This window comes from Schistocerca serialis, chromosome 2 (assembly GCF_023864345.2).
Source record: "Schistocerca serialis cubense isolate TAMUIC-IGC-003099 chromosome 2, iqSchSeri2.2, whole genome shotgun sequence".
Taxonomy (NCBI): domain Eukaryota; kingdom Metazoa; phylum Arthropoda; class Insecta; order Orthoptera; family Acrididae; genus Schistocerca; species Schistocerca serialis.
In genome coordinates, this window is record NC_064639.1 from 500,662,073 (window position 1) to 500,679,883 (window position 17,811).

General features: G+C 45.7%; 1 protein-coding gene across 1 annotated transcript in view; it reads left to right on the forward strand.

Annotated features, from left to right (window-relative positions):
* Positions 1-17,811, forward strand: part of LOC126456141 (tektin-1) — a 171,339-nt gene that overhangs the window by 98,133 nt on the left and 55,395 nt on the right. The window contains exon 6 of the mRNA XM_050091893.1: positions 2,206-2,428. Within this exon, the coding sequence (XP_049947850.1) occupies positions 2,206-2,428 (223 nt within the window). The remainder of the gene's footprint in view (positions 1-2,205; positions 2,429-17,811) is intronic.

Consider the following 17,811-nt stretch of genomic DNA (forward strand, 5'->3'; position numbering starts at 1 on the left):
GCTGCCAGAGTCCTTCTGCCAGGTGACCCTTGTGGTTCAAAACAAAAGTGGTGGAGCCATTGTCTGCTGGTAGGATTATAAGTCTGGGATCAGTTTTTAGATGGTGGACTGCAGTTCTTTCTGTGGATTTAAGGTTAGTTTGCATGTTGAGGAATTTGGGGAATGATGGTGAGACAAGGTTTGCAGTTAAGAAATTCTGGAAAGTTAACAGGGATTGTTACATTCCATCCTGGATTTTACATTATTTGGTCTTGACCCTATCTTTCTATCACTAACAGAAACCGAGGTACGAGCCCTGGAAAAATCGCGTTTTATGCCCGGCGTTTTGGAACGAGTTTGTTCAAGAATATTCACTACTGGCCATTAAAATTGCTACACCAAGAAGAAATGCAGATGATAAACGGTTATTCATTGGACAAATATATTATACTAGAAATGACATGTGAGTACATTTTCGCCGGCCGGAGTAGCCGAGCGGTTCTAGGCGCTACAGTCTGGAACCGCGCGACCGCTACGGTCGCAGGTTCGAATCCTGCCTCGGGCATGGATGTGTGTGATGTCCTTAGGTTAGTTAGGTTTAAGTAGTTCTAAGTTGTAGGGGACTGATGACCACAGCAGTTAAGTCCCATAGTGTTCAGAGCCATTTGAACCATTTGATTACATTTTCACGCAGTTTGAGTGCATAGATCCTGAGATATCAGTACCCAGAACAACCACCTCTGGCCGTAATAACGGCCTTGATACGCCTGGGCATTGAGTCAAACAGAGATTGGATGGCGTGTACAGGTACAGCTGCCTATGCAGCTTCAACACGATACCACAGTTCATCAAGGGTAGTGACTGGCGTATTGTGACGAGCCAGTTGCTCGGCCACCATTGACCAGACGTTTTCAGTTGGTGAGAGATCTGGAGAATGTGCTGGCCAGGGCAGCTGTCGAACATTTTCTGTATCCAGAAAGGCCCGTACAGGTCCTGCAACATGCGGTCGTGCATTATCCTACTGAAATATAGGGTTTCGCAGGGATCGAATGAAGGGTAGAGCCACGGGTCGTAACACATCTGAAATGTAACGTCTACTGTTCAAAGTGCCGTCAATGCGAACAAGAGGTGACCGACATGGCACTCCATACCATCATCCCGGGTGTTTCGCCAGTATGATGATGACGAATACACGCTCCCAACGTGCGTTCACCGCAATGTCGCCAAACACGGATGCAATCATCATGATGCTGCAAACAGAACCTGGATTCACCCGAAAAAATGACGTTTTGCTATTCGTGCAACCAGGTTCGTCGTCGAGTACACCATCGCAGGCGCTTCTGTCTGTGATGCAGCGTCAAGGGTAAATGCAGCCATGGTCTCCGAGCCGATAGTCCATGCTGCTGCAAACGTCGTCGAACTGTTCGTGCAGATGGTTGTTGTCTTGCAAACGTCCCCATCTGTTGACTCAGGGATCGAGACGTGGCTGCAAGATCCGTTACAGCCATGCGGATAAGCTGCCTGTCATCTCGACTGCTAGTGATACGAGGCCGTTGGGATCCAGCACGGCGTTCCGTATTACCCTCCTGAACCCACCGTTTCCATATTCTGCTAACAGTCATTGGATCCGATCAAAGCGAGCAGTAATGTCGCGATACGATAAACCGCAATCGCTATAGGCTACAATCCGACCTTTGCCAAAGTCGGTAACGCGGTGGTACGCATTTTTCCTCCTTACACGAAGCATCACAACAACGTTTCATCAGGCAAGGCCGGTCAACTGCTGTTTGTGTATGAGAAATCGGTTGGAAACTTTCCTCATGTCAGCACGTTGTAGATGTCGCCACCGGCGCCAACCTTGCGTGAATGCTCTGAGAAGCTAATCATTTGCATACCACAGCAACTTCTTCCTGTCATTTAAACTTCGCGTCTGTAGCACGTCATCCTCGTGGTGTAGCAGTTTTAATGGCCAGTAATGTACAAACATTATGAACATAAGAAATTATTGGAACCTCTCACAAATGGTAAATGCTACATAATACATGATGGTGTTTAAACTGACGATCCTCAGGCCGACAGCAAGCGACTCTAACCGCTACTGCACAAGGCATTCTGCACAGCTGGCGACAGTATTTTGTCGGGTGAGCTTACTTTCGCTGGTGTCAGATGTCCAGGTATTCTACACCGCCGGTCGAGTGAGTGAGACGGCGCCTGCTTTGCCGGCAGGCAGACGGACGAGGCGTCGTGGGCGGCGATGACGCGGGAGAACGTGTCGGTGGCGGCGGCCGAGGTGCGCCGCTCCGAGGAGCTGCGGGGGCGCGTGGACGCGACGCTGGCCGCCGTCAGCCGCGCGCTGCGCTCGCAGGCCGACGCCGCCGACGCCGCGCTGGCCGAGCGCGCCGCGCACACCGACCAGTGCGCCAGGGACATGCAGGCCGACCTGCTGCAGGTACCGGCGCCAGCATCATCTTGTACGGCCGCTGGGAGAGTCACGTCCATCATTTTCTCCAGTCTTCTCGCCACCTCCCTGCTCCAATATTCTTATCCCTTACTTCTTTACCCCTCTACTGTAACCTCTCTGTTGTCCATATACATTGATCACCCAGAACATTATGACCGTCTGCCAAATAGCTCGTAGGTCCACCTTTGGCACTGATAACAGAGGTGACGTGTCGTGGAATAGAAGCAATGAGGCCTCGGTAGGTCGGTGGAGGGAGATGGCACAACATCTGCACACACAAGTCGCCAAATTCCTATAAATTCCGGGGAGGAGGCGATGAGCCCTGACGCCAATTTCAATCACGTCACAGATGTGTTCACATCTGGCCGATTGGGGGGTGAGCACATCACTGTCTTCCTCGGACTGCTCTAGCATACTCCTGACCTTGTGACATAGCCCATTATCTTGCTGAAAAGTGCCACTGTCATCAGGAAGCATGATTTCCATGAAGGGGTGTACGTGGTCTGCAACCAGTGTAGGATATTCCTTGCCTTGCAAGAGCTCCATTGGATCCATGGATGCCCTCGTGAATGTTTCCTAGAGAATAATGGAGCCGCCGCCAGCTTGTCTCCATCCCGCAGTACAGGTGCCGAGGAGCTGTTACCGTGGATGACGACGAATTCGCGCCATCCCATCGGCATATTGAGCCATGGTAAAAATTGCTGTTTTGAAGAGCGCGCCACAGCGCATTGTGTGAAGCAGTCGCCCTCCGTTTCTGGCGGTGGCGCCTCTGGTGGGAAAGGGGAAAGGTTGCCTGTTCACGTGCGCTATGAGCTCGCCTGTTGGTTAGTCGGAGTGAGTCTGGGTCAGTCACTCGTCACCAGTTGCTGGTCTGTCTCTCGTCCGCATTTGTGCGGCAGTTAGTGTCTGTCTGTCGTCTGGAGTTTCAGTATGTCTGTCGTTCGGATCAACCTTCAAGGCCGGTTGGATCGATCGGTTGGTCGGTCGCGCACTGCGACACAAGATGCCTTGTCCGTCTTGAGCGTCGGCGCATGTGAGGTCGCCACGTGAGTCCAGTGGGCCACGCAGTATAGCGAGGGATAGTGGCTTCGCGGTCGACACGAGAGCAACAGGAGTCAACCCACGACGTCAGTCTGGCCGGTGCGACCTGCGACTTCGTGGTGTAACTAGTCCTCCGAGCGCTTCTGGGCCCCTTCACTTACCATCTTGTGGAGCTTGGCTCGGTCCTTTCCTGGTGCATGGATGTCGTTTTGCCAGTGGGCATGTTTCTTCTGCATGGTTGGGTCCGAGCCAGTATTTCCGCCATCGTGTGTCTGGAAGTGAGTGGGAGACGCACCAGCAGTGCATTCGCGACGGAGCAGCAGTCGCGGACGGAGCAGCGGGCAGTCGGTCGGTTCGTGGGCACCAGGAAAGACGGGAGATCGGCGCGCCTTCCTGCGTCCGGTGTAGCGGCTGGCAGCCGACGGTTCGGGAGAGCGATTCGGGGGTGCTGCGCCAGGTCTTTTCCAGAAATCGCATTTCATTAGAACTTAAGTTCAAATGGTTCAAATGGCTCTGAGTGCTATGGGACTTAACATCTATGGTCATCAGTCCCCTAGAAGTTAAGTGATTGGTGATATGTTCTGTGATTTACTCTCGTTAAATTCTACTTGTTTTCTTGGTCAGTCTCTCGTCCCCAGCTTGCTCGTCTGTCTCTCGTCCGCATTTGTTAGGCAGTTAGTGTCTGTCTGTCGTTCGGAGCTGCCTCTGTGATGTTTGTCGGATTCGGTGTGTTAACGAATTTATTGCTTGAAGTGTAACGGCCTAATTCCTGAAATATGTTTTTATCTTGCCTATCATCTTGAGAGGAGGAATATGTGTACCGTAGATCTTGTTGGCCAACCTTGTATAATTTTATGTAAGATTGCATTTCATGGGCTTTTATTTAAATGGTCATTTTAGTATATAAAGTTGCCACCCTTCCACCGTAAGGCTTTTCTTAGAAGTTAAAATCAAGTTGCACCGTCGGTGGCAAGTTACTCATTTAATTTTAGTGTTTTGTACCATTTCCATCACTCCTACGGGGTGCATAGTTTGTGTGCTTGTATGAATTGTTAAAACTTTTACTTAAGGTAATCTGGTGTGTTGCAGATTTGCACCAGTGTAGTCTTTCAGAGGTTGTTGTGAGCGGTCGTGACTACGGCCGTGTCAAAAGGGAGCGAAAGCTCATACACTCAAAAATTTGTTTCTTTCTGCCTCTGAATAAATTGTAACTTGATATTTAGAGGGTGCTTTCTGCTTATTATTTTCAATCTGTTTCTTAAAAAAAAAAAGGCTTTTGGGAAAAGCAATTTCATTTTGATTTCATTAGTTACTCCCTGGCAACTACTTCCACGCTCACGTAGTGTGATTAAATGTTTTAATGTTCTTGATGAATCGCTAGTAAATAAAGTAAATTCTTAAGAAAAAGTTTTGAAAGTAAATTCACAGTTCAATGATGAAGAAGATATTGAGATCCATCAAACCAAGCAATGTTCTGCCATTGTGCCAACGTCCACTATCAATGGTCACATGCCCACTTCAATCATAGTTGGTGATGTCGTGGTATTAACATTTTCGTAAGCACGAGTCGTCCGCTGTGGAGGCCCATCTTTACGAGTGATCGGTGCACTGTGTTCAGACACGAGACATTTGTACTCTGCCCAGCGTTAAAGTCTGATGTTAGTTCCGCCACAGTTCGGCGCCTGTCGTGTTTTACCAGTCTGCCCAGCGTACAACGTCTGACATCTGTCATGAGGTATGGCTGCCCAACCCCACGACGTTTGGACATGGTTTCACCTTGTGTTGAAGAGACTCACCACAGCACTCCTCGAACACCCGACAGTGGTGTAGTTTCCGAAATGCTCGTGCCGAGCCTCCGGGCCATTGCAATCTGCCCTTGGTCAAATACAGGTCGCCCACCTTTCCCATTCTGTATATAGACAGCTCACTCACTGATACTATGTGCACCGTGTATGTGTCAGACTAGCAGTCATTCCCCGTCAGGTGACGCTGCTGTCGCCTGGACGTGCTTATATCGATAGTAGATCTGTGGTCATAATGTTATAGCTAATCAGTGTACGTCTGATACCTGTAATGACCGTTAAGAGCCAAAAGATTATTTTTCGATCAGTTTACCGGTACTCATCCTAGCTTTATTGGCCAGAAGAGCTACATGAAACTGGAGTTGACAAGAAAAAGAGGAAGCACTAGGGGCGCCATGTGAACTTAGACACCAGACAAGAGCGTCCTAAGTAAAGCCAGAATTCACTGCTCTCCAGGTAGGAAATTTCTCTGAGCTAGTGACACGAGGTTTGTCACTCAGTAACACAATAGATACTGGCGTAATTAGTTGAAGGTACTGCCACCACAAACATTAGACTATTCCCAGATAGGAGTATCACGCAGAACTCAAGAATACTGCTCAGAACCATTGAAAACTTCTATAAAAGAAAAGATTCTCACGCAAGCGAGGGAGACAGTTTTGAGTGGCTTAAGGGAACCCTCTCTGTACCATCGTCGCCACCGAAAGAAGACGACCGCAATGAGCTGATACTGAATTCGTAAGAAGTAATGGGATCTAAATCTACAGACAGAGAATAAATACAAAGTCTCCAGTACCGTGATTGAAACTTGAATACCTTTCAGTAGTAGTTAGCCTTCTCCAGAAGACTGAAGTTAGTGATTTTAACTTTCAGTCATTCAGAATATCTGTGTCTTATTCAGAACGAGTTGGCAATCAACCCCTGTTCCTAGAACAATATCCCTGTTAGAGTTCAATGCAGATAGAACAGAAACAGTTCTACTGTGTATCTCTGTGGTATACACTAGTGGAGGATCGCCGTCGATTCTGGCCAAACTACCACTTTCGCTCTTCTCTGTATAAGTGTTCCAGAAACCAGTGACCTGATCGTCCACTAGTCAGGCACTTGTGCTTGTTATATTTTGCTGTCATCAGCATCAGCATATTACTACATACGCCACCCTGGCCTGCTCTGACCGCTACTGCCATACAGCAGTGCTGCTCATTCGCTGTTGGAGTACTGGCTATTCTTCCAGTTTTATTGTTCGTGCTAATACATATAAAAGCGAAATTCGTGCTAGACTAATGTGCGGACACTCTGTTGAAAGGGTACGTAAAATATCACTTCAAAAATCATTTTGCCCGTAATGGGAAATAGACTGACACTTTCCGTCGACAAGGGCATTGCATGAAAGATGGAGTGAGCAGCATTTGTCTAGGCTCACTCCAGCTACTCACTGCAAAAACGGAACTTCAAATATCTGTCGAAACACCAGAGAAAATGCGCCTGACGACTCTTGGGACAGACATTGATCAGCCAGAACATTATCACCACTGTCCTACTATCGCCATAAATCCACTCTGGGGAACATTCACATGGGCATCCATTGGTGGAGTGGTGCTCATGCAAGGTACCATGACGGCCAAGGAGTACCATACACTGGTTGCAGACCATGTACATCCCTTCATGACGATCATGTTTCCCGACGACAGTGGCATGTTTCAACAAGATAATACGCCGTGTCACAAGGCCAGGAGTGTGACGGGATGGTTCGAGAAACACAGTGTCGAGTTCCAATTGATGTACTGGTCCCCAACTCGCCAGATGTGAACCCAGCCAAACACATACGGGATGTGATTCAACGTAGCGTCGGGGCTCATCACCCTCCTCCGCGGAATTTACGGAAATGAGGTGACTTGTGTGTGCAGATGCGGTGCTAACTCCCTCCAGCAACCTACCAAGGCCTCTTTGCTTCCATACCACGGCGTGTCGCCGCTGATATTTGTGCCGAAGGTGGACATATGGGCTATTAGGTTGGTAGTCATTATGTTCTAGCTGATCAGTGTACATTTTACTCCTAACTCTGCTTCCTAAGTAGATATTTAGTGATATAGAGCAGCTGTGCACGTACAAAAACAAACTTCTATCAGCGTCTTATTGGTTCCACTTGAATCCCACCAAACGTGGGATTCTCATACAATGTTGTCTCACAAGACTATGTAATAAATGTATATTAACAGGTCTGACAAGCTCTCTATGGTTCTTAGTCGCCATGCAGCAGTCATATGAACCTACGATAACAGACTTTGTGGTCAGTCTTCAGGGGCGGTATTTGGGGGAAGACTCCATGTCAGATTACTCACAGGAAGAACCAATTACCAGAGGGCAAGCATACAACTAAATTGCCTCCCTGTATAAATGTTTAGTGTCATAGAACAGCAGTGCGCATACAAACAGATGTTAGACACATATTGTTGTTGCGGTCTTCAGCCCAAAGACTGGTTCGATGCAGCTTCCCATACTACTCTATCCTGTGCAACCCTCCTCATCTCCGAGTAACTACTCCAATCTACATCCTTCTGAATCTGCTTAATATATTCATCACTTGGTCTCCCTCTACGATTTTTCACTCCACGCTTTCCTCCAATAATAAATTCGTGATCCCTTGATGCCTCCGTAAGTTTCCTACAACCGATCCGTTGTTCTAGTCAAGGTGTGCCACAAATTCCTCTGCTCCTCATTACTGTTCAATACCTCCTCGTTAGTTACGTGATCTACCCATCTAATCTTCAGCATTCGTCTGTAGCACCACATTTCGAAAGCCTCTATTCTCTTCTTGTCTAAAATGTTTATCATCCATGTTTCACTTCCATACATGGCAGCACTCCACACAAATAGTTTTACAAAAGACTTCCTGAAACTCTTACCTTGCATCGCCAGTCTACATTTTATATCCTCTCTTCTTCGACCATCATCAGTTGTTTTCCTGCGCAAATAGCAAAACTCATCTACTACTTTAAGTGTCTCATTTCCTAATCTAATTCCCTCAGCATCACCTGATTTAATTCGACTGCATTCCATTATCCTCGTTTTGCTTTTTTTCATGTTCATCTTATCTCCTCCATTCAAGACGCTGTCCATTCCTTTCAGCTGCTCTCCCAAATCCTGCGACATCTCTGACAGAATTATAATGTCATCGGCAAACCACAACGTTTATATTTCTTTTCCCTGGATTTTAATTCCTATTCCAAATTTTTGTTTACTTTCCTTTGCTGCCTGTTCAATATGCAAATTGAATAACATCACGGATATGCTACAACGCTGTCTCACTCCCTTCTCAACCACTGCTTCCCTTTCGTGCTCCTCCACTCGTAACTGCCGTCTGGCTTCTGTGGAAATTGTAAATTGCCTTTTGCTCCCTGTATTTTATCCCTGCCACCTTCAGAATTTGAAAGAGGGTATTCCAGCCAATAATGTCAAAAGTTTTCTTTAAGTCTACAAATGCTATAAACGTAGGTTTCCCTTTCCTTAACCTATCTTCTAAGATAAGTCGTAGGGTCAGTACTGCCTCGCGTGCTCCTACATTTCTCAGAAATACAAGCTGATCTTCCCCGAGATCGGATTCTACCAGTTTTTCCATCGTCTGTAAAGAATTCTTGTTAGTATTTTGCAGCCGTGACTTATTAAACTGATAGTTCGGAAATTTTCACACATATCAGCACCTGCTTTTTTTGGAATTGAAATTATTATATTCTCCTTGAAGTCTGAGGGTATTTCGCCTGTGTCGTACATCTTGCTCGTCAGATGGAAGACTTTTGTCATGGCTGGCTCTCCAAAGTTAGTTCTAACGGAATGTTGCCTACGTCCTGAAGCCTCATTTCGACTTAGGTTTTTCAGTGCTCGGTCAAATTCTTCACGCAATGTCATAACTTCCATCTAATTTTCATCTACGTCCTATTCCATTTCCATAATATTGCCCTCAAGTACATCGCCCTTGTCTAGACCCTCTGCGTACTCCTTCCCCCTTTCTGCTTTTCCTTCTTTGTTTAGGACTGGTTTTCCATCTGAGCTCTTGATATTCATACAGATGGTTCTCTTTTCTTCATAGTTCTCTTTAATTTTCCTGTAAGCGCTTCTATCTTACCCCTAGTGACACATGCTTCTACATTCTTACATTTGTCCTCTAGCCATTCCTGCTAATCCATTTTGCACTCCCTGTCAATCTCATTTTTGAGACGTTTGTGTTGCTTTGCTTCATTTACTGCATTTTTATATTTTCTCCTTTCATCAATTAAATTCTGTATCTCCTGTCACCCAAGGATTTCTAATAGCCCTCCTGTTTTTATCTTCTTTATCCTCCGCTTCCTTCACTTTTTCATCTCTCAAAGTTGCCCATTCTTCTTCTACTGCATTCCTTTCCCTTGTTCTTGTCAATCGTTCCCTAATGCTCGCTCTGAAACTCTCTACAAACTCTGGTTCTAGCAGTTTATCCAGGTTCCATATCCTTAAATTCCCACCTTCTTGGAGTTTCTTCAGTTTTAATCTACAGTTCATAACCAATAAATTGTGTTTAGAGTCCACATCTGCCCCTGGAAATGTCTTAGAATTTAAAACGTGGGTCCTAAATCTCTGTCTTCCCATTATTTAATCAAACTGAAACCTTCCGGCGTCTCCAGGTCTCTGCCACGTATACAACCTTCTTTTATTATTATTAAACCAAGTGTTGGACACATATGCTTACCAATCTGTAATTGAAGGCCACAGACATAAAAAATGCTACAAATAGATTACGTTTTGCTTTACTAGGCAACGAGATAACATAGTTGAGACTTTCAGTTATACAAGTACCAAAATAGATTGATGTGGGACTGAAACCAGCACTTTCCAGGCAATTAAGACTGATAATTGTTACGTAAACTATCAAACAGTGATACTGAAATAGATGGTCCCCTATCTGTGATTTAGAAATCACCACGTGAAGTATTTGAAATATTTTTTAGTGGAGCATTTATTAACGGGTAGAGGGAGTGAAATTCGATTTGTCACCTTTGATGCTGCCAAATAATCAAGACTATGTGTATTATTATTATTATTATTATTAGCAATTATGCACTCACAACTATGCTTAGCAAAAACACCATTTTGCAATGCTACAATTAAACCACATATTAACGTTATGTGATAAGTGTTGGCTTTGGCAGTTAGTATTGTGTTCGACTGACACTGCAAAGAGTGGTGTGTTCCTAATTTAATAGACTGTCTCTCTGGTGTACATGGCAGGTGTGAGCGGCCATGACATGTTTGTGCTTGATGGCTGTTGCCAGCTGGATTCTGCACTACCGTGAAAAATGTTGCAGCCGTGTCTCTTCCACAAACTGTACGTGCGTGATTAATTTTCGAGAAAAAGCAGCTCATATCTGTCTACTTTCCCCACAAAGATTCGTACTGCAGAAAAAAATTTTAAAAATGCCTTAGCCTATCTCATTACGTTGTGACTGCATTTTGCTGGAGCTGGCTGACTGACTGCCGACGTCCATGTGTGTGTGTGTGTGTGTGTGTGTGTGTGTGTGTGTGTGTGTGTGTGTGTGTGTGTAACGACCTAAAGCAGGAAGACCAAGCGCTGAGTGCAGCACCATTCAGCCGCATGGAGAGGTCACTACAATGTGTGTGTGTCACATCCAAAGCCGAGAGAAGGTGTGATGTATAATGGCAGTTCTGTATCTTATATAAAGTTATTTTTATTATTATTGGATTCAAACGTGTTGCAACAATTCTCTCTCCTACTTCTTAGGGGTGTTACAAACCCATGATAAAAACTGATTACACTGGGCGGTGGGTGTGTTTTTACTTCAATCGACAGTCTGTATGGCATACCTGGAAGGCGTGAACAGACATGACATGTTTGTGCTTGGTGACCATTGCAGCTGGCAGTTACAGCTCTCCTACTACTCAGTCTCTCTGTGTCGAACTTGGAAGTTCCATAGACTGTCAATACTACTCATAATGTCTTAGCTGCAAACTCCCTAGAAGTTTAATGTACCACTAATCGTGTTTAGGATGTGTTGCACAGTTGTATTTTGTTGTTAATACGTCGCATTATGCTGGACCTAAGTGAATTCAAAGGTGTGGAACTGTCTTTCTTTTTATTTTATTTTATTTTTATTCTTCAAAGAGTAGCTTTCCGGTTCACTCAGTGTTTCATGTTAATGTGAGGTGCTTTCTGTTGACTGATCTCATATTAATATCCTGATCACATAGAGGCTATGACAGTGTTTCTTTTTTGTTCGTCTTGGCTATTCCTTCTGTTATGTAATATATGGGCGAATGGCAACTATGTGTTGCTGCCTGTAACGTACACAGGCTTGAGGAGTGAAGTGTACCGACTGCACTTTCTCATTCATGTATCATACAGAATGTTAATAACGTTCGAAGGCATTACTTTTCAGCTTGCCCTCGTACCTTCCACTGATATTTCCCACCATTTACAGAATACGCCAACACACTCTAATGTCAATGCGCCTTACGTTAATATTTACAATCATTCTTTAAGGCTGCCGCTAATGGTCTTCTCTCTAGAGCGTACACACCTTGGTGCATTATTGGACTATTATTAAAACAAATTTGCTAACAAACACCCGCAACCTAATCCTCTTACTACAGAGTAAAAGCCTACATTCGAAATCGAAGCAGTCAAAATCAGTGGAGCTATGACTGGAGGAGTCGAGAGAGAGGTGCTGTATTCTTTTTTCTTTTTTTTAAGTTTGGATACTTCTTGAGCACTGCACAGAATACATCATGCATACTCTCTGATGATGACAAAGTGACTTACGTTAATAGTTGGAGGTCAGTGGGGCGTAAAACACCATGATGTCAATGTGACGTCGAGAGCAGTGGGATGACACTCATATAATTCGAATAATAATAAAATTACTTTGTTACTGGAAACGGTCCAAAAGCAGTGGAGTCCCCCAACGACTGCCCAAGAGCATGATGATGCTCATGCAATCGAGTTATACTAATTACACTTTGGCGTTACTTTGGTGCACATATCGTCTAAATACTTTGGAGCACAGCGCACAATATGTCATACATACACTCTAATGTCAAACTGTCTTACGTTAATAATTTGGAGAACAAAAGTGCAGATTATTCGGATACTTTCGGGCATGCTATTGTCAACATGAAGAACAAGTATCAAATGGTGAGCATATCATTATTTATGGGCACTGACGTGGTGTTACACAGGCGTTTTGTGTGTGACATACCGACGCTACACATGTCTGAAGAAGCAAGTCTGACATGTGTAACAGTTGTATGAAGCCATCAGAGCGTTCACATACTTCCGAACACATTTGTTGTTGTTGTTGTTGTTGTTGTTGTGGTCTTCAGTCCTGAGACTGGTTTGATGCAGCTCTCCATGCTACTCTATCCTGTGCAAGCTTCTTCATCTCCCAGTACTTACTGCAACCTACATCCTTTTGAATCTGCTTAGTGTATTCGTCTCTTGGTCTCCCTCTCCGATTTTTACCCTCCACACTGCCCTCCAATGCTAAATTGGTGATCCCTTGATGCCTCAGAACATGTCCTACCAACCGGTCCCTTCTTCTAGTCAAGTTGTGCTACAAACTCCTCTTCTCCCCAATTCTATTCAATACCTCCTCATTAGTTATGTGACCTACCCATCTTATCTTCAGCATTCTTCTGTAGCACCACATTTCGAAAGCTTCTATTCTCTTCTTGTCAAAAATATTTATTGTCCATGTTTCACTTCCATACATGGCTACACTCCATACATATACTTTCAGAAACGACTTTCTGACACTTAAATCTATACCCGATGTTAACAAACTTCTCTTCTTCAGAAACGCTTTCTTTGACATTGCCAGTCTACGTTTATGTTTACAATAAATAAAGTCTTCACAAGTGTGAGTTAAACAACACCACAAACTAATAACTTCCGCGACACGCGGCGCGGGGAGTGGGGAATGCAGGGGGGGCCTTGGCACATGGGTGGCAATGGGGTAACACCGCTGAGATCGTGGCAGGCGGCGAATTCCAGGAATGCTGATGCTGCTGACACAAGCACAATTGCCTGAGCACTGGATGCTGATGGCGGCGATTCCGGAAATGCTGACGCTGATGTCAGCGAAATATAACAGGCACAACTGCCCGTTAAACTGATGCTGACATCAGCGAAAGTGGTCCATCGCCCGATGTTTACTCTGCCCAGAACCCGCAGTAAACCTCTACTCACACTTCAGCAATAAAGTTTCACTGCTCTGAGTAGTCGAGGATATAATCTAGGGAAAAGATATTACACCCGTTCTCAAGATTTAGTAGATATACGTAGGTTGGAACTTAAATAGTGGCAACACTGCTATGGTGACGCTATGCAATGGAGTCTACTATTGTCGCTTGTAGCACACATTGTTGACATACCGACCTTACCTCCGAGCAAATGGACTCGCCCGTCCCATGTCACCGGCGTGCGCACAATCGAGGGAAACACAGTCACTTGTGAGCGAGCGGTCTAACTAACGTAACGGTGTCACTATGTTTTCGAAAAAGGAACAACTGAGTTGGATCAAGATTGAATGTGCCAGAGGTCGTACAGCACGAGAGTGTCATCAAGGTCTTCAAGAGGCGTACGGGGAATCGGCATTGCCGTACACAACAGTGGCACGTTGGCTAAAAGCCTTCAACGAAGGTCGGCAAACATGCATCGGGCAGGTCGTCCTAGTGTCCCTGAAGAAGAAGTGCGTGCTGTTGCCACGTTAGTGGACAGTAAATCGACGCCATACGATTCGTGAGCTCGCTCACGAAACCGGATTAGTGCATACGACTGTGCTTCGCATCCTGGGCAACCGAAGAATTGCATCGTGATGGATAGCACATGACTTGACGGAAACGCACAAATGGATGCGTTACGACGCTGCTCAGACGCACTTGGAGCGCTATGAGCGCGAGAGGCGTTCTTACGCCGTATCGTAACACTGGATGAGACATGGGCCACATCGTACGAGCCAAAACTGAAACGCCAATCCAACGAATGGCGTCATTATGCGTCACCGCGAAAGCGAGTCAGTGCCCCTGTATGGTGAAAGTTGCGATGATTCTCGTGTACGACTGTGATGATGTTATCCTAAGGCATTACGTTCCTCCACGGCAGACCGTCAATGCACAGTATTACTGTTCGTTTTTGGAACATCACCTGCGACCAGCTTTGTGAAAGAAGCGGTGACACTTTCCGTGGGCGCATACGGCGCAAGCAGTGGCTGTTCTGTTCGGTCGATGGGACTGGAAAGTACTATACCATCCACCATACTCCCCGGACGTAAGTCCTTGTGACTTTGATTTGATTCCGAATATGAAGGAACCACTTTGTGGCATTCGCTACAGAACTGTTCCAGAGATTCGATAGGCGGTAGACCACTCCATTCGCACCATCAACAGAACAGGCTCTGCTAACGGTATACTACACCTTCCACATCGCTGGCAACGGGTTCTACACAACGCTGGTCACTACTTTTTAGAACAGTAACAGGTGCAAACATGTAACTCTTTTGTATCAGTTGTGAATAAATACAATAATTGCCACTATTTAAGTTCCAACCCTCGTATATTATAGTTAGTATGTAGGAACAAGATTTATATGTCTGTGCAGAATTGCTTACTTTAATAAAATGTGATAACCAAGGTCTGTAGAAGCCTTTTCACCCCAGAACTTCCTCTAATTAATTCACGTATTGGAAGCAACTATTTCAGTGACATTTCTCATTTTGAAGACTTTACTGAAAGACCACCCTTCAGCCATTTATGCCCAACCTTAATTCTTTTTAAGGCGCAGCTAAAACAGCACAACAGCTAAAACAGCAGGTCACTACAGTGCGATCAGTCATTAGCTGAAACACTGGGTTACTGAAGTGCGATAATTCATTAATATCGCACCTTTTGGAACATAGCGCATCGACATTTACCAAGTGTATTGGTATAGAACAGAGGAAAAAATAGTGTTATGGTCAGCCATGGGAAAAACCCCCTGCAGTCTGGACGGGTTGTAAGGCTGTTGACGGATTTATACTGAGACAGTTCACGCTCGAGTGCAGGGACTAGTAATAATACGGAACTGACCGTTATCACTGAGCAACAGCACTGGGCTAACCGCACTGGTCTAGATGCTGTAACATGCCAAAATCGTCATCAGAATTGTCAGTCTGAGTGTGGACTCAGTCGCTCAGTTAAATTATAGCGTGGAATTTGTTTGTGATTGTTTTGTTGTAAGGTTCCCTGTAGTAGCCGATTGTGTAGCTGTTTTAATTATAGCGTGAAGAGCCAGACAGAGTTTCTTGATGCAATAATTTACCAACAGACGAAAGTGGTAGCACATAGAAGTTCATAAAATAAAATAAACTTCCACAAATCATACGGCTGTTGGTAAATTATTGCATCAAGAAGTTCATGCCAGCCGTCGTCCCACGATCCGTAATGGATCAACGAAGACACAGTTTCTGTGATACTCTTCCATTCTTTGTTAACTGCCGATGGCCGCTTTTCGCCTTTTCTGAATCAGCTGAAGTCGATTTCTATCTTTGTCATTTACCGCTTCTCCCAGATATGGGAAATTCGGACGTCGTTGTTCCACAGAAGTCGTATTGCAAATATATTGCTGATTATTTGAAGAAATCAATGACGTATTATCTCTGCCCTCAGCTTCATATTGACACCTTCGTCCTTGATGATACTTCATTGTTTTCTGGAACTATGAGTACAGTTCACCGTGCTGGCTATTTCACATAATGCATTCGTTTCACCCACTTCGCCAGTCCCATGTACACTATGTGATCAAAAGTATCCGGGCACCCCCAAAAACAAACGTTTTCCATATTACGTGCATTTTGCTGCCACCTACTGCCAAGTACTCCGTATCAGCGACCTCAGAAGTCATTAGACATCATGAGAGAGCAGAATGGGGCGCTCCGCGGAGCTCACAGAACGTGGTCAGGTAATTGGGTGTCAGTTGTGTCATACGCCTGTACGCGAGATTTCCACATCCCTAAATATCCCTAGGTCCATTGTTTCCGATGTGATAGTGAAGTGGAAACGTGAAGGGACACGTACAGCACAACAGCGTACAGGTCGACCTCGTCTTCCGACTGACAGAGACCGCCGACAGTAGAAGAGGGTCGTAATGTGTAATAGGCAGACATCTATCCAGACCAACACACAGGAATTCCAAACTGCATCAGGATCCACTGCAAGTACTATGACAGTTAGGTGGGAGGTCAGAAAACTTGGACTTCATGGTCGAGCGGCTGCTCATAAGCCACACATCACGCCAGTAAATGCCAAACGACGCCTCGCTTGGTGTAAGGAGCGTAAACATTGGACGATTGAACAGTGGAAAGACGTTTTGTGGAGTGACAAATCACGGTACACAATGTGGCGATCCGATGGCGGGTTGTGGGTATGGAGAATGTCCGGTGAACGTCATCTGCCAGCGTGTGTAGTGCCAACAGTAAAATTCGGAGGCGGTGGTGTTATGGTGTGGTCGTGTTTTTCATGGTGGGGGCTAGCCCCCTTGTTGGTTTGCGTGGCACTATCACAGCACAGGCCTACATTGGTGTTGTAAGCAACTTCTTGCTTCCCACTCTTGAAGAGCAATTCAAGGATGGCGATTGCATCTTTCAACACGACCGAGCACCTGTTCATGTGTGTGTGTGGTTTGAGGTTTTCGGGCGCTAAACAGCGTGGTCATCAGCGCCCAAACGCATAGAAACAGGAACACATGCAGTGAAGGGACGAAGACGGACAGCGAACAAGGAGAACGGCTAAAAGACACAGACCTGACGCAGTTACAATCCTCACATACAGAGGCAAAACAAGAGGAGAAGAAACGCACTAAAAAAGGAAAGGAAACACAAGGAAAAGAGAACAGCATTCGAAGTGAAACAAGTAGGTAATCGTGACTGGCGGACCTCTTACCTAAAGCCTGGGTGAGCCAGTCACCCAGCAGCACATTAAAATCCTCTCCCTAAAATCCGAGGCAACACATTGGACAGGACACAAAACCGTAAGACCTTAACCACAGTCGTTGCGTCGTCTTGCAAAATAGAGGGCAAATCTGGTGGCAAGGAAACCACCGCCCTCTGGTCAGAGAATAAAGGACAGTCAAGTAAAATGTGACGGACAGTTATCTGGACGCCACAAGCACTGCAGATTGGGGGATCCTCCCGCCGGAGTAAAAAACCATGCGTTAAGGGACTGTGCCCGATGCGGAGGCGAGTGAGGAGAACCTCATCCCGCCTGCATGACTGGTAGGACGTACGCCATGGCCGTGTGGTGGCCTTGACCAAACGCAGCTTATTTTCACCGACTGCCAGCCACTCCTCTTCCCATTGACGCATAACACGAAAACGCAAAAGGGAGGTAACAGCATGGATGGGGACGGCACATTCAACAACGTGAGGGAGGGAACATGCATCTTTGGCAGCCACATCCGCCAGTTCGTTTCCCCTAATACCCACGTGCCCCGGCACCCGGCAGAAAGAA